The sequence below is a fragment of the Pollachius pollachius genome, assembly GCF_949987615.1.
Source record: "Pollachius pollachius genome assembly, chromosome: 1".
Classification (NCBI taxonomy): Eukaryota; Metazoa; Chordata; class Actinopteri; order Gadiformes; family Gadidae; genus Pollachius; species Pollachius pollachius.
In genome coordinates, this window is record NC_136934.1 from 17,702,272 (window position 1) to 17,725,070 (window position 22,799).

The window sequence follows — 22,799 nt, forward strand, 5'->3', positions numbered from 1 at the left end:
GAGCCTTACCTAAAACATGGATGAACTTGACCTCAGGGTCGTGGACGTAACTGCCGACCAGGGAGCTCCAGGGAACCCACTTCTGCTGTGCTCCATCGAAGTGGAAGTCAAACAGAGTGGGGAGATAGCCTGCAGAGAGAGACTCTGCTTTATAACGCGCTCCATTGAAGTCAAACACGGTGGGGCGGTAGCCTACCGAGAGAGACCCTGCTTTATAACGCACAATAACAGGGTAGGGAGGTAGCCTGTCGAGAGAGACCCTGCTTTTTAACATGCTCTGAAAGGGTAGGGAGGTAGCCTGCCAAAAGAGACCCTGCTTTATAACATGCTCTAACAGGGTAGAGCGGTAGCCTGCCGAGAGAGACCCTGCTTTATAACACACTCTAACAGGGTAGGGAGGTAGCCTGCAGAGAGAGATCCTGCTTTATTACACTCTAACAGGGTAGGGAGGTAGCCTACAGAGAGACCCTGCTTTATAATGCGCTCTCACCTTTATTTGGTTACTCACTAAAACTACAAATGCCCTCCACACTTTGTTGTAATGGCTAGATTTTACTCCTTACTGATTCTACATAAACATAAAATAAATAGGTAGGAATTATTATATCTGTATTAGTATGATGCCAGATACTAATTGTAATGAATCCAAAGAGTTATATATAATATATATAAAACAGTTTGAGGCAGTGCTAATGCTCTGTTGTCTTTGAACTTTAGATTGGAAGTTATTTAGAATGTGGAAAGCTCTTCCGTTGGTCCAACCTGGGATCTCCCCCGGCCCGGCCCCGGTCGTCTCATCCTGGACCGGGCTCAGACAGGACGCCGCCTTGATGAACTCATCAAACTTCTTCCTGCCGTCTTCCAATAGGGACGCTCCCAGGGAGTAGCAGAGGGATTCCAGGAAATAGCACTCCAGGGCCTCTGGGCTGGGGCTCTCAGCAGTGGCCAACAGAGCATCCAGCATCAGAGACAGCTGGGTCACCTGAACAAATGACCCACCCCGCCCAATATGATCACCACCTGGACACATGACCCAACCCACCCAATAGGATCACCGGTCACCTGGACACATGACCCACCCTCCCCAATAGGATCACTTGATCACCTGGACACATGACCCACCCCTCCCAATGGTGATGGTTTAATTTTTCGGGTTTCTGCTGAGGATTGTGTTGACTGTTAAACAGTGAGATGTGACTCTGCCTCAATCTGTTTCCCCCCTCTCTGTCGAATCCCTTTCTCCGACCCCCTTTTGTTCTCAAAGTAGTTGATCACCAGAGTAACTAAGGGGTTGGTAGGTATCAGCATCAAAAGACCCTTCTTTGGTCTAGAGTTTTGTGTATTGACCTCATCATGTTCTTAATCCCCCCCCTGCCAGACAACTGTCTCTATCCCTCCACTACACTTGAGGAGTTGATCAAACCTCTTATATGTATTCACCTTCATCCTGTTCTCCTCCTCCTCCCTGCCAGACCTCTGTCTCTTAACCCCAAATGGCCCTCCCCTTATCTCCCAGCCCAACGACGGACCCCCAAGACCAGGTCGGGAGAAATCTTGTCCAGGGATCCCACCCCGCCAAGATTTAAACCTAGAGAGGAAGTAGGTGGTTTGGGGTTGGCTTGATTTGAATAACGCTAACCTAATAGAGTGGCGAAGTCACGCCCCTACCGGTAGGCTCCATGGGACCTATGTGATCGTAAAATATGAATGGGTTTCAATGGAGAGAAAGTAATTATTTTCTGGTCCCAGTCTTTATATACCCCGGATTACACATATGTTGTTTTACGGATTTAAATGATAATTTTTCATGTCAAGAGCTTGACCGTTTATTGTGCAATTGTTCAGTTAAAGGCTGAAGAGAAAATGTCTTGTCTGTGCCATGTCTGTACCGGAGTTCCAAGTGCAGGTGGTGATGTATATCATTCGCGTTTAGAGCAGCGAAGAGCTCTAGTTCACAACATGGCCTCACACAAAACCTAAATTTATCAAACTTCTTCGCGAAAAATGTTAGTTTTCTTTGCATGAAAAATTATCATTTAAATCCACAAACAAATGTGTAATCCAGGGCATATAAAGAGTGGGACCAGAGAATAATTACTTTCTCTCCATTGAAACCCATTCATATTTTACGATCTCATAGGTCCCATGGGGTCTACCGGAAGGGGCGTGACTTCACCACTCTTTAGGATTTGCGTTTTACTGTGTTGAATTATGAATTTAAAAGAAGCATGGGAGAATCTTGGGAGGAAGAATTGGAGAACAATGATGCAAGAAGTTGTGTTACCACAGAAGGCCTCTGGTGGTGGTTTTGGGAGTCCTGCGTCAGCCCAGGAATAAAGTGTTGAACCTTAACTCTTGACTTTTTCAAAGCTACGATCTTGGAAACATGGACCCTTGTTTTGAATCTAACTTCTAAATTTCCTCCCAGCTAATGTGCAACTGTCCATGAGCAAGTCAGTTTCTCTACCTTGAGCCAATGTGAACGATAAAATGCTGAGGACTGTCCTTGAAGGATAAGCAGTGCAGAAATGGGAATTAACTGAAGTATGTGTAGGGTGTAACTATGGATGGTTGTTAATAACTCCATGGAGCTCACCATGTTGAGTTCTGTCTGTGGCACAATGGTCTTCAGTTTACTCCCCTGTTTGCCACCGACCACCCCTTCCACTATCATGTCTATGGTCATGGGCACATATTTGTCAAAGAGCTTGTTCAGATGTTCTTGTTCCTAGAAAAAGAACAAGAAAAAAAAAAGACGTAATCATTCAAAAAGTTCTTGAAGTTGAATAAAATGGGACTCAATTAGTTCCACAGAAAATTAAATATGAAATCACATGGGAGATAATTCAGCATAATATCCTTTCTGACCTGCACTGGCCTGCTGCCTAACCACCTGCGCCAGTAGGGGGCGTAGCGCAGGTTTTTGGGATCCACATAAACCATCCCACAGCGCGACACGGTGGCCGGGGAAGCGTACTGCAGGTCTCCGACCTGCCATAAGACACAGAACAATAAGCTCAACTGTAAGCAGCAATAACCTCCTCGTACTAGGCTAAAAGATCCTCTAGGTACTACGCTTCAAGAGCTGCAGAAGGAGAGTGAGCAGAAGAGAGCAAGAAACCACCAGAACACTCCCTCTCTGCGCCCTCACTCCACACATTGCTCCACCACTGCGAAGCGTTGTATTTGAATGATCACACACCTGTGATTGACAGATAAAATGGATTCCTTGATCCAATCAGGGATGATATGCTGGGATGGTAAGAAACAACCTGGTAGTGGTCTCAAATCTAAGCCCATACTGAGGCGGGCGCTGACACTTCCAGACAGACATATTTACAGAGCATCTGTTTCACCAATAGCTGACGGATGGCTTTGCTTTTCTAATAAATTACACTCAAATGATACCGCTTTAATCTTACTTACTAATATATAAATGTACTGTAACACAGGTCAACATAAAATTGGCCGGTAATATCATATAACCTGTCATAAACACATGAAATTAAGGAGTAATAAGATGCCATTGACTTTCACAGGGTCCTCCTACTATTAGAGTCAAGTTCAACACAATGAACTAAAGACCCATGAAGGCCGTTGACAGGAGGACAGACCTCAAAGAGCAGGGCACAGTGTGCCTGTAGGCGGATCCTCTCCCCGTTGGCCAGAGTGAGGATCCTGTTGTCATCCATCACTGAGTTCATGTTCTCCACCCACAGGGCGTCCACATCCCCGTCAAACAGGATGTACCTTCAGGGCGACAGGGTCACAGCGTAGGACAGAGGGTTGGATCTGTTTCCAGCAGGTGGAGAATCACATTTCATCTAAAGAAATACTACTTAATTTGTAATTCAAGGGACGAGGAAAGACCAGACTGAGGTTGATACTGAATCCTTATATATAAAAATCTGAAATGTATCTCCCCATATTTAAAGGCTAATCAGTAAGGGAGCCACATCACTAGTTAGGGTTAGGGTTAGTTAGTCTTTTTGCCTGCCAGAGTGGACCAATCTAATATGTTACCCTAGCCTGGATTTCCAGGCTCAGACACCTTTGTGCAACAAGAGAGTTTGCAAGAAGACGCTCACAATTTGGTCAGGCCAATCAGGTGTTGCTTGAGCTGTGATTGGTTTGAAGGGCGGAACGTAAAGCTGGATGGATCAATAGCCGGCTGCAAACATGAACATGATGGTGAGCGGTAGTGAGTGCGCTAGAGCGGTAAACCAACTCACTGGGTCGGACTAAGGTAATCCTGGAGGTTTACCTGCCAATGATCCAACCTATCCGCCATTGAGCAGAGGTATTCACACTGGACCTAATCATCGTCAACCTTATGGTGTCCCCCACTCTACCTTTTCTCCTTCTTATCGGTGGGCTTGTTGATGTCGCGGAAGATGTTGGACAGGATGCCGTCGGTCCAGTCCCGCGTGACGGGGTCCAGGATGCCGTACAGCTCGATGACGCTCATGGCTTTGGGGTTCAGTGCGTACAGCTTGGTGAGTCTTCCTAGCCTGCCAGCAAGACCACGACACAACAGCAATGATCAACTCTTACCAAACCACACCCATTATGCACAGCGCCAACTCTGGTCAACACATCCACTGCAGTTGCTTCTCAAGCGACAGTGAGGAAACATTGCACACAAAATGTTTTGCCGTTTTAAATACAATTACAAAAGTATCTGTATTTCTTCTGTACTTGTATACTTATGGTTTTGGCCTAACATTCTACATACAACACTGTAAGGGGTTGTCATACTTTGAAAGAATTATAACCTATTTAAAGGAAGAAAAAAAGAAAAAGAAAATAAACAGTAGTATGTAGTTTACATACTACTGTACACACGTTAATGTGAGGGCACTGCACTCACATAAACACATAATACATGTAGAAAGACTGTGGGCCCTATCATGCACCCAGCGCAATTGACTTCCTACACCGACGCATGTATCATTGCTAGTTTGCACCGGCGCAAAGCTGATTTTCCCCCGCAGCAAACTCGCGCTACTACACTTGCGCCCTGAGGGGCGCAAGGGGGGGACACATGCTTATTATGAACACAAGTTGATAACGATAATGCATATAATACTGGTAAGAAACTATGTTTGTTAATGCATTGCCGCATATCATTAACCCATTTGTACCGGCTGCTGTGCGGCGCAACATTGTATCTAGTAGATACAATGTTGCTCCGCGCAGCCGGTACAAATGGGTTAAGACCGGATTGCGCATCATTGCGTGTTTACCATTAAAGGTAAACACGCACAGATGCGTGATCCGGTCTGAATGGGTTAAATAGACGCACAATTGCGGCCACAGGACCGCATATCATAAATGTGTTAAGTTCTCTTTGCCAAAATTTACATGACGACTCAGTGTTTCTGAAGTTGTAGAAGAAAAAGCTATTCCATGGGTGAATTAGGCCATATTATTTAGACATAAACTGAGCCATTTGAAGTTTGAAATTCATGTTGTCATGCATCTGTCTCATCGGAGACTGCAAACGCGCTGTCAAAATATCAACTCGTCAGTTTCTAATGGGATAGGAGATGGCACTCTGATTGGTTTATTGCATGTGTATTCAGACAGGTATTCAGACCAACCCATTTACGAGAGTCATTTATCCGCCGGTATAATAGCAACAGCACCAAAGACCAGCCCACAAAGCCACTTCCGTTTTGCGCTTCTCACTTGCGTTTCAGACCGTTAAAATAGGGCCCTAAGACTTATAAACACTTTACAGATGCCAGATTCCCTCTGATGCAATGTTGCTGCCATTCCTTTGGGTGGAAGAAGGGCAGAACTCAGCTGCTCTGAGCCTGGCATAAGGTGCTGATCACAATCCTCTTGAGGCTACAGAAGGGCAGCACTCAGCTGCTCTGAGTCTGGTTTAAGGTGCTGATCCCAACCGACTGGAGACTGAAAAAGGGCAGAACTCACTTGGTCTGAGCCTGGCATAAGGTGCTGATCACAACCGACTTGCCCCCGCCTGTGGGGCCCACCACCATGGTGGTGTGTCTGGTCATCATGGTCTCATACATCTGCACAATCTTGTCCACCTGGAAACACACAAAGCAGTAGAAATGTCAAGACACGATAAACATCCACAAGGTCCACCCCCCCCCCCCCCCCCCCCCATTGGCCCCCTGAACATCATGCTCCTCCCACTACTTTCTACTCAGAAAATTTGTTCTTTATATGGATAAAAGGGAAATTGTTGCCATGGCAAAGGCTCAGCTGACTGTAGAAAGTGAGAGGTCTTTATGTTAAACAACCCTTCTCTTTAAACCGGTTACAGGAAAGCAGTCTGAAAAGGTAGAAGTGGGAATGAGCGGCGGTGTGAAGGAGAGGTAGTGAAGGCCGATGGGACACCTGGTCAGGCAGGATGCTGAACCGGTTCTCCTCCAGGCTGTGTTCCACGGCGCCGTTGAAGTCGGCGTATCGAACGCGAGGGCAGTGGAGCCCCGGGAACAGGTCTGACACCAGCCCCAGGAACAGAGGCACGTCCTCAAACACAAACTTGGGCAGGTTCATGTCCCTGAGGGCCCGCATCAGCACCATGTCCTGAACATTCAACATGAAGCAATCAACGCACACCACATTTACACAGACCCAAGATACATATACACACATACGCTTCAGATGTATTGTAGAATTCATTATATGATCTACATAATTCAATACGATTCAACATTAAACATTCAATTATGTGTCAAATTAAATATGTAATTATACGATCACATATATGAGAAAGAGGCATACAAGTAAAACATACATAACAGGAGATGCTTGAAGAAACCTGGTCAAACAGAAATCTGGGGATTAAAATGTCTTACACCAGACTTTGTTTTTGTTTGTTCTAAATGGCGTTGTTGAGATGGAAGCGACCTACCTCATGGAGATCTGGTGATCCTCTCTTTAGCTCTCCAGCCATCACCAGCACAGACTTCAAGGCTCTCAGGCCGAAGTCGTAGTGAGACTGCTTGGACAGCTGCTCGCAGGCCAGTTTGTAAAGAACCGTCATCTTCTTGGCCAGAACCTACATCTCAGAAGCACAGACAGTCCTGGTTACTGCTGAACTCTCGCCTCTTGGTAAATGCGCGTGCGTCTGTGTTTCCTTGCCTTAGCCAGCATGAAGCCCTCAGAGAAGAGCATGATCTCACAGATGAGCTGCAGGTCCGGAACGATGACCACCACTGGTCTGAAGAGCGCCTTGACCGACTCGGGCAGCTCTGTCCGCCCGGCATATCCCGGGTTCATGGTGATGAAGATCCCCATGCGGGCGTCTAGGCTGATCTCCTGGCCCTCAAACTGAAGTACACGGGTAACCGTTAACCCTATAACCCTAACTATAGGGTTAATGCTATAACCCTATAACCCTTACTACAGGGTTAATGCTTTAACCCAATAACCCTAACTACAGGGTGAACCCTATAACCCTAACCCTAACTACAGTGTGAACCCCATAACCCTAACCCTAACTACAGAGTTAACCCTATCACCCTATAACCCTAACTACAAGGTTAACCCTATAACCCTAACCCTAACTACAGTGTGAACCCCATAACCCTAAACCTAACTACAGGGTTAACCCTATCACCCTATAACCCTAACTACAGGGTTAACCCTATAACCCTAACTACAGTGTGAACCCCATAACCCTAACCCTAACTTCAAGGTTAACCCTATAACCCTAACCCTAACTACAGTGTGAACCCCATAACCCTAACCCTAACTACAGGGTTAACCCTATAACCCTTACCCTAACTACAGTGTGAACCCCATAACCCTAACCCTAACTACAGGGTTAACCCTATCACCCTATAACCCTAACTACAGGATTAACCCTATCACCCTATAACCCTAACTACAGGGTTAATGCTATAACTCTTACCCTTATGACATAAACCAGCATCAATCAGTTTCATTAACCATAATAAAAACAGTAGACAGGTCGGATGTGGGCTAAAATCTTTCTAATTTAGTTTCAGATAGAACATAACCTCCTGGATTGCTTAAGTCCCTGCTCCACCAAATCCGTCTTTGCTTTGATTTCAGTTTGTTTAGTGTTGTCATCCAGTGACAAAGTGACACCAAATGTTTTGCAGTCAATCTGTAGATACAAACACACACACTGATCCATATCCCTAAACCTGACCAATCCCAAACATGAGCCCCAGTTCCCTCACCATTAGAGGTGTCACACAGCTGACAGCCACTCAGAATCGCTTGTGGTTAACTAGTAAAAATGAAATGATCATTTAAGGTACAGTAAAGGCCAATATAGAATGCTGAAGGAAACCACTGAAACCACTATGACACTAGCTTGCCCAGCAGTTAGACCCAGTTGGACCAGGTAGATGTCAATCAGGGGCATAGCCACATGGGGGCCGGGGGGGGTCACGCCCCCCCCCCCCCCCCTCGTCGACAATCAAGCGCACCCCAAATATAAGACTGGCCCGAGCTGGTCACCACAGTAATAATATCCTGGCTACACCCCTGATGTCAATCAAACTGCTCATACCATATTATTGCCATGTAGTCAATCCTGATGAAAACCCTGAGGAAATATAGCGTGATGATAATAATAACGCGCGGGTGTGTACATACATGGAAGCGCGTGAGGCGCAGGATGAGAGCGTTGCGTATGGTCTGGATCTGGGAGGAGATGACGGAGAGCACGGAGGCATCGATGCGGTTGAACTCATCGAAGCATCCCCAGGCGCCACACTGGGCCAGGCCGGATAAGATCTTCCCTACAGCCTTCACACACATACACACACACACACACACCCACACCCACACCCACACACACACACACACACACACACACACACACAGGGGACACACACACAACTCTTCAAATAGAGACATTTAGGGGCCCTTTGCCTTGAGGAGCCCCCTCACCATGTGGTCCATGCCCTCTCCCTCCAGGATCACAGCCTAGGGTTAGGGTTAGGGGCCCTGGGTCATGAGGGGCCGTGAGGAGACCTCTTACCATGTAGTCCATGCCTTCTCCACAGTTGGTCACCACGCAAAGCAGGCCAAGGGCCTTGGCCAGGTCTTTGGTGGACTCTGTCTTCCCCGTTCCTGCTGGTCCTGCCGGAGCTCCGCCCAGAAACATGGACAGGGCCTGGAGGACCACACACACACACACACACACACACACACACACACACACACACAGACACACACACACACACACACACACACACACACACACACACACACACACAAACACGTTTCTGTACAAGATGTATGTGGATGGTAGTGATGGCTGTGTGTCAGACTGATGTCAGACCTGCGTGAGGGTGAGGTAGATGCGGTCGGTCAGAGGGGTGATGACCAGCCGGCCGTTCAGACCCATGTACTCGTAGCCGTAGCGGAAGGTCGCGCTGCACTGGCGCACCGACAGGTCGTCGAGCTGCCGGTCCCAGTAGAACCGCAGCTGGCTCTCCCACTCAAACTCCCGGGCGTCCATGATGCTGAGGAGAGAGGAGCCAGGAGTCAGAAACGGTTCAACACAATGTATTAACGATCCACTTATTATAGACCAGCTACAATATTAAGAGCACAATCAATAACAGGCAAAATGTAGTGCACAGTTCACGGGTCACTGTTAGAAATGCTATCTTGTAGGGGAGGCTTTCAATTGGTTGGAAAGATATCAATCACCATGTAATGGATCTTAGCATGAAAGGAAAAGACAGGAGAGAAAAGGAGAGGAGAGGAAAGGAAAGGAGAGGAGATGGAGTGGAAGGAAAAATAAATGAGGAGAGGAAAGAAAAGGAGATTCAAATGACCATAAGGGAACAAGGAGGGAGGAGAGGATACCTGTCCCTGATGAACTTGTCGACGATGTCTCTGGCGTGGACGTCGATGATGAGCACAGTATTGATCTTGCGGCGGTCGTTGCTCTTCATGGGCCTGGTGATACGCGTCACCAGCTCATCGATCTGCTGGTGCATCTTCTGGCCGTAGTTTTTCAGCGCCATCTTCTCTCCCTTCTTTACCCTCTTGAAGACGTCCTCCACCTCCCAGGTCCACCACACCTGGTTGGCAGCCAGGACCACCATGCCCTGGTACAGCAGCATCCAGTCCACCCTGGACAGAGAGGCACCAGGTTGTGAATGTGCTCCTCACCCTGCAGGGAGGCAGCAGACTCACTGTCTAAAGGGAGGGGACTCAATGTGCTGGGAAGATCTGAGAGGTGTGGACCTAAAGCTGCTGTTGTTACCATTTGGAGCGTTGTAGAGCAAGAGAGAGAGAGAGAGAGAGGGAGAGAGAGAGAGAGCTCTCTGCCTTCCCTCTTTACAACTCAAAAGAGGAAGTTCATGAAAGTGAACAACGCTCAGAGGCTTAATTCTGTTAAAAAGTGTGGAAGTGTGGCTGCATGTTGTAATGCACTACTAAGCTTCAACAAGGCCCACCTGCTCCTGTCTTCACAGTAGTGGAAAAGGGCCTCCTTGGTGATGAGGTGATTGGTCCTCCTCATCTCCACTAGGACTCCGGTCATCCACTCCTCCACCCTGCCCTCGGCTGCCACCGGCTTCCTCAGCTCCATTACCTCCCCCTCGGCAGACACCAAGGCGCCGGCCGCCATCTCCCCCCCGGCGCCCACGTCAAATCGCAGGGACGAGATGTTGTCGTACATCTTTAAACAGTTAAAGCAAATGTGTTGTCATAGAAATTAGAAACACAGCAGCTCTGCACACATTAACACACACACACACACACACACACACACACACACACACACACACACACGCACAGATCAAGGCGTCCTGCCCTCGTCCCGCCTACCTTGATCATATGCTCCTGGACGCAGGCAGGTTCGCTGCTTCCAAGAATGCTCAGCAGCTCGTCGTCGGAGATGAAGAAGAAGCGGGGGAAGGCGTTTCGCTTGGAGTCCAGGTAGTCGTTCAGGCTCTTCTGACAGCGCTCCAGGCCATCGCTCAGGCCCTGCAGGTCGGCCAGGCGGTCGGGGACCAGGCAGCAGCGCTTGATTCCTGGGTCCTTCACTGTGTCAATCATTATCTACACCAGAGAAAAAAACGAACAAATGAAGCTCGCACAAACATAGCTCAGGTAGAGGTGCACCTTCAATTAGACGTCTACTCTAGCAAGAATAGATTAACTCTGTAGATCTCTTTGTGGAAGATACTAGATGTTAATAACATGTGTTAAGCTGCCAACAGAACTGACTGGTCACAATAACTAGTACTCTGCATCTCACTGCATGGCCAAACCACAGGCTTACAGGTGTCCGTCATAGGGGGTTGACCTTGATCTACACATGACGTTATATATTGATGTTATTAGCACTGAAAAGGTAACAGCTAACCTACCTTAGCCCAGCAACCTGAGTTACACAGCAGACCGGCATGCAGCCCTTTCTATGTACTAGCAGAGCAGCCACACATTTACCTTCTTGAACATCTTATCAATGTGGTCAAACTTCTTGGCCTCCTCCGGTAGCTGTGAGCGGATGTCCCCTCCGATGAAGATGCTCTCCAGGTACATCCACTTCCTCTGCACCAGCATCCACACCTGAAGGGTTGGAGGAAGCCGCCACATTAACGTGCAGCACTAACTGATGTAAAGTAAGTCATTAAAACTACTGACCTTACTGTAATTGCCTTTTAGTGGACATAAACCTAATTTACGTAGGCTTTTAAGAGTACATTTTATAGGCTCTCTCAGAAAACATTTTCAGGGACACTAATAAATGCAAGATAATACTTTGTAGCTACGCCCACAACCCTCAAGAGGCCAATCAAATGAGTCAACTGCCTTCAAACAGGCCCATGGCCACGGTTGGTCAGTCAATCACTGAAGTCAGTAATCGTCACTATTTTCATTTTTGGCAGATGCCAGAAAATGCTTTGTTAAAAGCAACAAAGTAACTTTGTTTTGAAATGACCTACCTCGTACTGCTACTTCTTCTAGTAGTAGACTGACCTTTCATCCAAGTGACAGTTTTTGTACAGGGGTAGGAATCGGTTATTGCTCCTTCTACGACCGTGGGCTGTGCTGTGACCCACCTCAATGACCTCGCCTATGAGGGACAGGTGCTTCTCCCACTGCTGGACGGTGGACAGGAAGGGGCCCACGTAGCGGCTGCCCGCCATGCTCTGTAGGTTCATGGAGTTGTCGTCCAGGCACTGCAGGACTTCCTCCACGGGGCCCAAGATGGAGCCGCGCTCCTGGGTGCCTTTGAAGTAGCGCAGCACGCTGAACTTCATCATCTCCCAGGTCTCCACCACCTCCTTCACTCCCTGTGTCGCACATCAGGACACAAGACACGTCGTAAGACACGTCAACATTGTCTAGAGGAGGAGGGATCATCTCAGCGGAAGAAGGAAGGCCCACCTTCTCGATGCTGAGCTCTTTGACCGCGGCGGTGACCATGTCAGCGATGACGCCGCCGTACTTGTGCAGCTCGATTGAGAACATGTGCTGCAGGGTGAAGGTCTCAGGGTTCATGTCGAAGCTCGTCCCAGTTTTCTCCATGAGCTCTCTCCAGTGTCTGTAGAAAGAATAGCATGTGTATCATATAAATATATCATATATAGCCTATATATGATATATTTATATGATACACATGCTAAATGGTCCAATAACATCTGAAGCTCCTGAACCTTTCTCTGAGCGCCTCGTTCTTCAGGTCCAGCAACAGCGGCAGGGACTCTTTGAACTCCTTCATGCGTCCCTCCAGGAAGAAGGCAACAGGCAACGCCCGCACCTCTTTCGGCAGTTTCCTCAGGTTCCGGATGAAGCCATCGATGCCCTCTTGCAGCACCTGCAGGTTCAGGTTCACCCACAGCGTCTGGGACCACTCCAGCTTGGCCGCCTGGAACATTAGAACAACATCAGAGATTCATTGGGAAATTACTTATTGCTTATTTAAGTTTTGGTCTTGGATGTTTTATGTGCTTTATTTGTTTACTAAATTGTATAAATAAACAATTGTTTTTTATCTGTTTCGTATCGTCAAATGTCTTGAGTCTCTAGACCAACGTATGCATTGTCCTATATGCTCAGTTCGGGAAAAAAACAATGCTTAGATACAAAATACACCCTTGAATATTTGGAAGACAAAAGCACACCTTCTGAGCTCTGTAGGTGTCATAGATCAGCTTCAGACCCTTCATGTCCTTTTGTACTTGCAGAAGCTCTGGATACATGGTAAACGACAAGTCAAACAGCTTCTCAGCATTGGCCAGCTGCTGCCGTCCACCCTCCATCTTCGCCAGTTCTGCTTCATATTTGTCCATCACAGCCAAGCCTAGATGAATGGCAGGAGGGAGTCGACGAGGAAGAGATGGCAATGATGAGGTCAAATTATAATTGAATGACCTTTTTAATTGTAATAAGTTATATGTAATAATGTATATGAAAGAAGTTACTGCGGCACCTTTCTCCAAGTCGTCCCCCACAGCTCCGGGGCCATGCATGTTAAAGCTCTCAGCGAAGATGGACAGTTCCTGCGTGAACCCCTCAATGTGTTCCTTGGTGATCTGTTGGAAATTTGGGACGTTTTTGGGGAGCTTCAAGCACAACATCTCCAGAACGTCCCCTACAACCATTGACAGACCATTTGGTATATAAACCAAAAACCCTAAATAATTCCCTCTATATCCTGATAGTAATCATAAATAAAATGCTGCCCTCTGCACAAACACAAGGTTTGGCGGCCCCGGGCTATGCACTTTGCCCACACGCTCATCGGCCTGACTGGTGTCGTCCTCAAGGCCACCTGTTGCTAACGCTAGCCAGCTAGGGACGGGTTGTGGGGAGGTTGCTTTGGAGGGAGGCCTGAAAGGGGTGGTGGGCGGGGGATTTATCTTTTTTTGTTTGATACTGGCATAAACTAGGTTGCTGGTTGTTCCAAACTGCCTACCCTAGTTTTACATATTGTAAAACTATTTTTGTATGAGTTACAGCTGCTTCCCTATCCTACAACTATTGCTATTGTTGTGCATTTCTGAGATGGGAGCTTAGAGTGGGACGCAGCACACCTCTGTGAAGGTTTTCTTGACGCCGCCCAGACCTCGATCCACTAGTTTGGACTCGGTTAGCAGTGCGTCCCACATGGGCCCGATGCTCCCCACCAGCTCCAGGTCCTCGTTTGGAGCCTAGGGGACAGACAGGAAGCAGGTTGACTTCAGGCATGTACTGCCTCCGAGAATATCAGCAAACCAACCGGGGATGTAGAGAAGTGATGACCTCCACTTTGTACATGGCCATGGTCCTGTACTTCTCCTGGATGTCAGCCAGTCTCATCTCCACCGTGAGGGACATGGCCCGAATGTCGGAGATGGTCCCCAGGACGGACTTCAGGTCCTCTAGACTGTTGGGGTTCTGCTTCAGGTTCTCTGAGAGCTGCTGCTCAGGGGAACAAAACAAAGCACACATGGTCAGATCCTAGAGTCTCTGCATCCGTTTCATTCGGTCTTGCTGAGGTTTGGTGTTACTGATCTCAGTGCTTTACTTTATAAAATAGCCCTGTACAATGTTGTTTGTCTTTGAATTTCACTATTAGGCATTTTATCAAATCATTTTAGCTTTGCTGTATACAAGTTAACGAAAACAAACCAAAATACAAAGGACCTCCAATTTTTGCTACGATTAAAATATAAATAAATGTTGAGTAAGACGATAAGCTTGTAAGCTTAGCTCATCCCTCTACTCTGGGTCTCTGATCACCGGGTTCAGTACCGTGAACTCCTCCCTCAGGCTCAGGAGGTCCTCCCTGGCGGACTGGTTCAGGAGCCGGCCCAGGGAGCTGATCCAGGCCTGGGCGTTCTCCTGCACCGTGTGGACCAGAGGAGCCAGGTTCAGCCGGATCACGTGCTCCGTCCTCACCAGCGGCTCCGTCAGCACGTCCTGGTGGACCTTAGTGTAGAACTGGAGCTTGTCGTCGTAGGAGACGCAAGGTGGATTTTTTGAGGCAAATTTCGCCATGGCAACCTCCTTGTCGAGCTTCCACAGGGGGTAGTAGCGCTTCCAGCTGCTGAGGTAGTGGCCCAGCGCACTCAGCAGCCGCTGGATGTTCTGGGACACCATCAGGGCCAGCTCGCTGATCCGCGGCACCTGGCACACCTCGCTGTAGAAGGTTAGGGGGAGCAGCTGGTCTTCGCTGCTCCCGCCCTGCGGGGGACACTCCATGCAGGTGCCGTGCATCCAGCGTGAAAACCTCTGGACAGTTGAGAAGAAACACATCGGGGTCATTCTTCATCAGTGGGATTGGTCACTCTTTAAGTGATCTGATTGAAGGGTGCGCTAAAGATGAAGGCCCCACCTTGGTGCCATCTACGCAGTTCCTGACACAGTTCATTATCAACTTGTAGACCTCGTTACTTTTGGGCTGCAGAAGAATCTCTGGGGCAGACAGGATGGTCTCAATCTGGAAGAGAGGGGTGCTCCCCATCAGGGCTTTGTTGAAGAGCTGCATGTTCCTAAAGGAGACGGCAAAGAAACAGCTCAGGCCTTTCTGGGATGAAAATCGTACGTAAGTCTAGATCCGTCATGAGCTCCCCGGGCAAGGACAACACATGTCCTTATTTAAATTACCTCTGCACCATCTGAACCAGCGAGTCAAACACCTTGTGCTCCCAGAAGCTATAGTACTTTGCCATGTTCTTGGATCTGCCAGTGCTGGTGTGCATGATCAAACTCTCCACCTTGGTGAGAATAGGCCCAATGGAAGAGTACTTCCTGGTCAACACATTCAGATCCTTGGTTCTCTCGTGTTCGATGCGCTCACAGAACTCCTTCACCCCTGGAAGAAAAAAAAAACATACAGATAGCTGTTATGAACCTTCAACTTTTCGACACCATGTCATTCAAGAGTCATTCAATCATTCTTACACATCTTCACCTGGCAATTGGCTGAATTTATCTGGTGATGGAAACTTGAAGAGGTTGGCCATCTCCATGGCCTGCAACTTGGCCTCCATTTCTTTTTCGTTCCTCTGAATGGGAACCACGAGAGACTCGAACTTGGAGGTCGCTTGGATTCCGCGTGTGATGAAGTCCGAAATTCCTTAAGAAAATTTTATGTGAAGAACAAGTCTCAGATGGCCACTCTGTACTCGTTATTTGGCTTTTATCTCATCTCTGCCTAGATAAATAGACTAGATAAATAGTGGTAGTTCATGTATCTGTACCCAAGGAGTTCCAATTGAGCTTCTTTGACCCAAAGTACATCACTCTCCTCAGCTCCCGGATGTGGTCCTGCAGCAGCAGGAACTGAGGATCGCTCAGGCTGTCCATCAGAGAGCTGTAGCGGCTCAGAAGGTCTGTTAGCCCGTCGTTGTATCTGCACACAGAGTCGATCTCCTTAGTCGCATTGTGAATTATGAATAGAATTACAACTAGGCTGAAAGGATTCGTGTAACAATTGTGATTGATGTGATGAATCCTCAAATGATCGTACAATAGCAGGAACTTCTCCCCCTGCAGAGCAACGTTGCGAGCCAGCTCAGGCACAGAGAACCCGAGATGCTCGAGGTGCATCGTCTCAGAGATGATCTCCTTGATCTCGGGGGCAAAGTTTAGATGATACGTCACGTTCTTGTCCAGCTCCTGTGTTGAAGGATCCTAAAGTTCAAAAGGTACAATGAAGACATGATATCATGCTTAAAGAATCCATCGTGGCTCATACGTCTGTGGAGACTGAGGGGAAGAATGCCACCCACCATCTCTCTCTTGACCTGGCCTCCTCCAACAGCAGCAGAACCTGCCACGGCCAGTATGTTTCTCTTCATCAGCAGGGGCAGGATATTCTCCGTCTCGAATCGCCAGCGCTCATACTTCTGCAGCTCATAGTCCCTCATGCGCTTCCCAACCTCCAGGTATTTGGCCTTCGCCTTAAAGGAACAAAATATGGGAGACCGTTAGCATCATGCAGCAGTGTGGAAGTCTCCAAAGGGAACAGGTGCTCTGCTCTGACCTTCTTGCCCTCCTCAGTCCCCAGCAGCTCCTCCATCTCCTGGAAGCGCAGGATGGGTTTTTTGATGCGCTGGTAGAGCAGGCGCACCCAGGATATCGCTCCTGCCACCAGGGGCTGGTTCTTCAAAGGAGGCTTCTCTTTGTGGACATCAAAGTTCCTACTGATCATGTCCACCTAGCCCACCAGCACCCAGACGAACATGAAGCTTTCAGTTGGATTCATCATGCATTTCACTTGTTGTTACCTTGCTTGTTATTTTGTCTTCTATATCTTTGCAGACAACATAGACACTATTGTAATGTTATGTAGACATGATTTTGTGCTTACAATAGAGAATAGTACAGTGGTTGATTTTACTGGCCTACCTCTTTGCAATACTGAGCAAGGATGTCATTGAACTTCTTCATCATCTGTTTGTTGAGAGCTTCTCTAGACCGGACGTGTTTAAACTTCAGCAGCATGTCAAACGCTGCTGTGGCAGAACGCAGCTTCTTGAAAGACTGGTCGATGAAACTGATGACTTCTTCTTCAAAATCCTGGAAACAGATACATGCTTGCAATAAATTAACTCTGACAATATTAAGTATTTTAGTATTTAACCTTCTCATTGTGCAGTTCTTCTACAAGAGAGACCTGATATGCCAGCCATTGAACTCACCATAACCTTTGTATCAAAGTCTTGCATGATGATGTGCCAGTGGCTCCTCTTCTTGATGCTGAACGGATCGAAACTCACTTCCTCTATGGGCGCAACGAGGAGTTCCACCCGGCGAAGCACATCGTCGATACGTTTGGGATCCCCCGTCACAGCCTTGAGCTCCGGTCCAAAGATGTTAGAAAACTCGTCTAGGATCTTAAGAGGCAGTTCATGGTGGATATGGGAGTCGAGCAGATCTACTTTTCCAGAGTTCATTTGTTGTCTATTTAATTTCCCACATTATATAGTATGACTTAAAGGTGTTGGTGTTTTTCTCTGTTCCTCACTGACCTGCAGAACATTGTGAAGGTCATGACAGATGGAGGCCATGTACTCTGTTTCCTCAAAGAGCCTCTTCCGGTCAAACTCCCAGCGAGGGTCCCCGGCTGAAGACTCAATCAGCTCTCGTGTCTTAAAGTAGCAGTCCTTCCACTGGTCCAACACCTTCTTTCCATCCAGCACCTTGGCCTTGGCCACTTCCCTTTTGTCTCTGTCCGAAAAATAGGAATAAGGAAATCCAGTAGAAATGATGTGGGGGTAAACTATTAGGTACGGGGAACAGGCGAAGTACAGATCCCTGATCAGCTGGGATCCGATGGAGAATACAAACCTAAACAGCACACGGACATTGACAACTCGCTTAACGCGCTCGGCCAGTTCCCAGGCGATCCGCTCCATCAGAGGGACCATGCGCTCATCCTTGTTATAGTGGCTGGAGATGATCCACACCAGTCTCAGGCCATTCATCATCTGAGGGATGGTGGTCAGGATCACACCGAAGTCTGCTCCTGTGGCCAGGTTCTACCACAGAGTCGTAAACAAAACCACAAATAACTAACCACACCAAGAGAAACACAAACATTCAATATGACTATCAACACAACCAGGAGCATTTAACAACTTCAGGAATATGAATACAATATTATTATTAAGTCAAATGCAAAAGTCTTTTGGACTTAACTATAAAATCATCGTTAGTAGTCAGTAAGTTGGTGGAAAATGGCTGACCTTGAAGTGCCGCTCCAGTGTGCTGAGGAAGCGGACGTTCTGTCCTGCCTCCACACAGTAGCTGTTGAGCTCGGTCACAGAAAGCTCCAAGTTTTGGACGGTCACTGGGTCCACTTGAGTCAACACCTCAACAATCCTCTTGGCTGCAGGCAGGTTGAGCTGCTCACTCAGAGCGCTGAGGATCGCTGAACGCTCCCGCCAGAAATCTATCTCCGCTATGGGACCGGGAGCCTTTAATGCACAGAGCCACACAGACACATGAGGAAACAAAGAGCAGGAAGGTCTTCTGAATAGCTGAGACATGGTTGTGTAAGTAGCCTGTAGCCTATACGGAGGAGAAGATACCGCTCCACACACCTGGGGCCTCTTCTTCAGCTGCTCCTCGATGATGATGGTGATCTGAGCTTGCCAGTTCATCACACACTGCTCCAGCGTAACCACCACCTCTGGGCTCGACACCAACACACCCACCTCTTCTCCCAGGTCCATCTCAGGAATGTGCAGCTTTATCCTCTCTTAAGATCACAATCCAAATCCTCCATACATTTTATTCAAATAGTCATAATTCAAAACAGTAAAATAAGGGAGTAAGTCAATCAAACGTGGTTGCACTTCTAAGAACATTAAGTCTCTTTTGTCTTTTCCTTTGTTTTGTATTCTAAACCATTTCAGCATACACTCGCCAGTTGCCGTCCTAAATAAGTCTGTTCTTAATGCCTGGTTCCAAAAGGAAGAACTAAAGCTAGCGGTGGGCCTTTCCCTGTCACAGCACGTTGTTCTCCCCACCGCAGACCCACCGTCCAGCTGCTGCAGGGTGGTGTTGATGTGACCCAGGAACTTGTGAGTGCTGTTGAGCAACTCGTCCCGCATCAGCAACGTCCCCGGGGACTCTGGCGGTCCGTCTCCCTCCGCCTCTTCCGCTGGGAGGCGGTTCAGCTGGCTCACAGCGAGCAGGGGTAGGTACACCTGCAGGGGGCAAGTCAGGAGGGTAAGTACACCCGCAGGGGGCAAGTCAGGTGGGCTTACCCCTCTGGGCAGGGGGCGGAACCGTCAGGAGGGCAATACACCTGCAAGGGGCGGGGCCTAAGGGGTCTAAGTACACCTGCAAGGGGCGGGGCCTCAGGAGGGTAATACACCTGCAGGGGGCGGGGCCTCAGGAGGGTAATACACCTGCAGGGGGCGGGGCCTCAGGAGGGTAATACACCTGCAGGGGGCGGGGCCTCAGGAGGGTAATACACCTGCAGGGGGCGGGGCCTCAGGAGGGTAATACACCTGCAGGGGGCGGGGCCTCAGGAGGGTAATACACCTGCAGGGGGCGGGGCCTCAGGAGGGTAATACACCTGCAGGGGGCGGGGCCTCAGGAGGGTAATACACCTGCAGGGGGCAGGGCCTCAGGAGGGTAATACACCTGCAGGGGGCGGGGCCTCAGGAGGGTAATACACCTGCAGGGGGCGGGGCCTCAGGAGGGTAATACACCTGCAGGGGGCGGGGCCTCAGGAGGGTAATACACCTGCAGGGGGCAGGGCCTCAGGAGGGTAATACACCTGCAGGGGGCGGGTCGTCAGTCATTCCGCCATTTTTTTCATCCAAAGCAACTCACAGGTTATCGGCCGAGAACAATCTGAGAAATCCATGGGATTTCAATAGGAGTAGCTGCAGTGCAACAGACCACTGTCAGCTGTCAAAACCACATTAGTTTCTTCATTGATTGATTTTCAGCTGTAGCTTTTTCAAAATGTCCGTTGTTGAGACAAGCTGTTCTTTGCCCATCTGTTTAGTTTTTACATTTTTTGGGACGTTGTGTTTTAACTACAAAATAGATAATTAAGGGTTTTATTTGGCAATAGTAATGGCCGTGGTACTAGAAGTAGTACTAGTAGTATCAGTGGTAGTACTACTGCTATAAGGCTAGCAGTAGTAGAAGCACTACCAACATAAGCTTCTAGTTGCTACTAGTAGTAGAAGCTAAGCAGTGTGCATGTATACGCACATGGTTGAGGACGTCCCTCAGCATGACCAGTGGGTGTCCGCTCAGCATGGTGACCTCCATCAGGCGTGGCATCATCTCGTTGGCTTCACTCATGTCTAATGGCTCGACCACAGTCTCTGCAAGAGGACATTTAGACCCTGGTTCACACACAGTGCTGTACATGCTACCCTCCCCCGCCCCTGGAGTAACAAGTAGCACACAGCCCCATTGGTCTATGGAGAGCAACACAACATTCATCACAACTGACTGGATACTTTGACACGCTGCTGAAGAGATAAGGATCACTGGGCAACCCTGATATATACAGAGTTAGGGTTTGAATGATCAAATCCAGCACAGCTTCAAGGTGCTGAATAGTATATGTTGAAGAGCAATTATTGAGTCATTTGTCAGCCCTGCATCAGCTTTTAATAGGTAAACTGCCCTCTGAGAATATAAGTTTTGAGGTGATAGCGACTGCATCCCCATTTCTGACCAATAAGGACATCTCTTCCCTGATCTTACCCACAGAAGTAAGGAAAATGATTTTCAATTCACAGGATATAGTACAAACTAAACAGGTCAATACTATAAGACAAAAAAATAGTAAAATAGTCTTTAATATAGTCTTTCCTTTCATATATTCAACCACACCGTGGTGTCGCTCACCCTTTGTGTTCCTGAGGAAGCAGAGCAGGCTGGAGGTCATGAACCTCTCTGGAACGCGGTCCACAGCGACATGGAGCTCCAGGTGGTAGACCACTTCGAGTTTAGAGCTCTGGAGGAACACACACACTCAGCAGTGCTCAGAATAACATACAAGGTTAAGAATGATTAATGTGAATATTATTCCATCGTGGGGTAAGAATTACGGTATAAATAACAAAAACTCCACATTGTGAGGGCTTCAAGAACTACAATTTCCTCAATAACCAAGTGAAGAGGGGATGTGCTCACAGTGGAAGGAGGTCCATCTTCTTCATCCAACTCATCTGCCTCCTTGGTAGGATTCCCAGAGTCCTTCTGGCTGTGGTCTGAAACACCAACTGGTGGTGAGGAACTCATTCAATGTCCAACCGTATTAGTATTGGTATAGCAAGCCTAGTATTATTGTGTATTTAGCAGGTCCAAAAGCTGAAATCCAACCAGAGACAAGCTAATGATGCTTTGTTTTGTTCTGAATGTAGTGACCTGTTCACTACTAGGGGCGGACACTCAAACTCATTGTTCTGTGGTAGGAGGGACAATGTACGCTATGTTCATATGTATCATTACAAATAAAATTAATTTTACTACAATCAATAAATCTGTCCAACATAGAAGTGTCTAATATATGAATAACGAGGCTAATAAAGGAGTAAAGGTCAGTGGGGTACAGTGAACCCTCATGGTACCAGGGCAGGACTGCCACCTACCGGCCGGGACCTCTACATGGACCTCCTCCTCCCGGACCGCTTTGACGAAGAGGAGCGCTGAAGCCGTCTCCTCCTCGGTAACGCTGTTCAAAAAGGCGATTATTCTCTGCTCATCTTCTCCGTCGCCTCGACTCAGCAAGTCTTCAAAGCAGTCGGGACTTGGTAACTGGAAGTAGGAGAAGATCCGGTCCCGGATCCACTCGACCCTCACATCGTAATGAACCATGTTTATCTAGTTCCAGTTGTTAATTAAACCGTGCATTTCGCTGTTTGACCAATTTTCTTAACCGGTCGTCAATAAACGTACACTTAATCTATCCAATGTAAAATGCAACGCTACCTTCTACGTAGACGGGATACAAACGGACAATTCGGCGGCGACTCAGCTGTTGCTATGACAACATGTAACTTCCCCGACTTCCATGCTGAGAGAGGGTAATGACTTGGGCGTTTTCCCGTTCTACCGCTGGACGAGGACGCTCAGGATTACGATTTTAAGTTTAGATGTTCCTTTATACTTTTTATTAAAACCATTTGATAGTTCTACCCTAGAGTGGGCTAGTAACTAATCACGACAAAAACGAGGAGGAAAGAGTTTGGATAGTTATAATAAAATACATGTATTTGTCAGTCAACAAAACAAATAATTCAAAGAAAAAGCTCAAAGGAAACCAAGAAACCAGGGAATGTTTGGATACAAATAAGTACATTTGCACATACATGCATACATTCAGACAGGGCTTTTCAGATCAA

The 22,799-nt window shown here is 47.8% G+C and overlaps 1 protein-coding gene across 1 annotated transcript in view; it reads right to left on the bottom strand.

The window, feature by feature from the left end:
- Positions 1-22,272, bottom strand: part of dnah10 (dynein axonemal heavy chain 10) — a gene marked incomplete at both ends in the record, with an annotated part of 39,287 nt that extends 17,015 nt beyond the window's left edge. The window contains 43 exons of the mRNA XM_079756271.1: positions 10-129; positions 763-982; positions 2,597-2,728; positions 2,869-2,991; positions 3,615-3,750; positions 4,353-4,511; positions 5,941-6,059; positions 6,373-6,564; positions 6,893-7,039; positions 7,123-7,311; positions 8,611-8,763; positions 8,999-9,133; positions 9,302-9,485; positions 9,835-10,104; positions 10,431-10,654; positions 10,804-11,037; positions 11,428-11,550; positions 12,045-12,278; positions 12,373-12,529; positions 12,642-12,853; positions 13,110-13,288; positions 13,418-13,520; positions 14,022-14,138; positions 14,230-14,388; positions 14,722-15,201; positions 15,305-15,461; positions 15,577-15,784; positions 15,884-16,048; positions 16,173-16,324; positions 16,442-16,605; positions 16,704-16,874; positions 16,958-17,131; positions 17,323-17,493; positions 17,616-17,810; positions 17,946-18,144; positions 18,265-18,455; positions 18,663-18,893; positions 19,020-19,177; positions 19,460-19,628; positions 20,653-20,768; positions 21,301-21,409; positions 21,589-21,677; positions 22,047-22,272. Coding sequence (XP_079612397.1) covers positions 10-129; positions 763-982; positions 2,597-2,728; positions 2,869-2,991; positions 3,615-3,750; positions 4,353-4,511; positions 5,941-6,059; positions 6,373-6,564; positions 6,893-7,039; positions 7,123-7,311; positions 8,611-8,763; positions 8,999-9,133; positions 9,302-9,485; positions 9,835-10,104; positions 10,431-10,654; positions 10,804-11,037; positions 11,428-11,550; positions 12,045-12,278; positions 12,373-12,529; positions 12,642-12,853; positions 13,110-13,288; positions 13,418-13,520; positions 14,022-14,138; positions 14,230-14,388; positions 14,722-15,201; positions 15,305-15,461; positions 15,577-15,784; positions 15,884-16,048; positions 16,173-16,324; positions 16,442-16,605; positions 16,704-16,874; positions 16,958-17,131; positions 17,323-17,493; positions 17,616-17,810; positions 17,946-18,144; positions 18,265-18,455; positions 18,663-18,893; positions 19,020-19,177; positions 19,460-19,628; positions 20,653-20,768; positions 21,301-21,409; positions 21,589-21,677; positions 22,047-22,272 — 7,546 coding nt within the window. The remainder of the gene's footprint in view (positions 1-9; positions 130-762; positions 983-2,596; positions 2,729-2,868; positions 2,992-3,614; positions 3,751-4,352; positions 4,512-5,940; positions 6,060-6,372; positions 6,565-6,892; positions 7,040-7,122; positions 7,312-8,610; positions 8,764-8,998; positions 9,134-9,301; positions 9,486-9,834; positions 10,105-10,430; positions 10,655-10,803; positions 11,038-11,427; positions 11,551-12,044; positions 12,279-12,372; positions 12,530-12,641; positions 12,854-13,109; positions 13,289-13,417; positions 13,521-14,021; positions 14,139-14,229; positions 14,389-14,721; positions 15,202-15,304; positions 15,462-15,576; positions 15,785-15,883; positions 16,049-16,172; positions 16,325-16,441; positions 16,606-16,703; positions 16,875-16,957; positions 17,132-17,322; positions 17,494-17,615; positions 17,811-17,945; positions 18,145-18,264; positions 18,456-18,662; positions 18,894-19,019; positions 19,178-19,459; positions 19,629-20,652; positions 20,769-21,300; positions 21,410-21,588; positions 21,678-22,046) is intronic.
- Between the last annotated feature and the right edge of the window lie 527 nt (positions 22,273-22,799).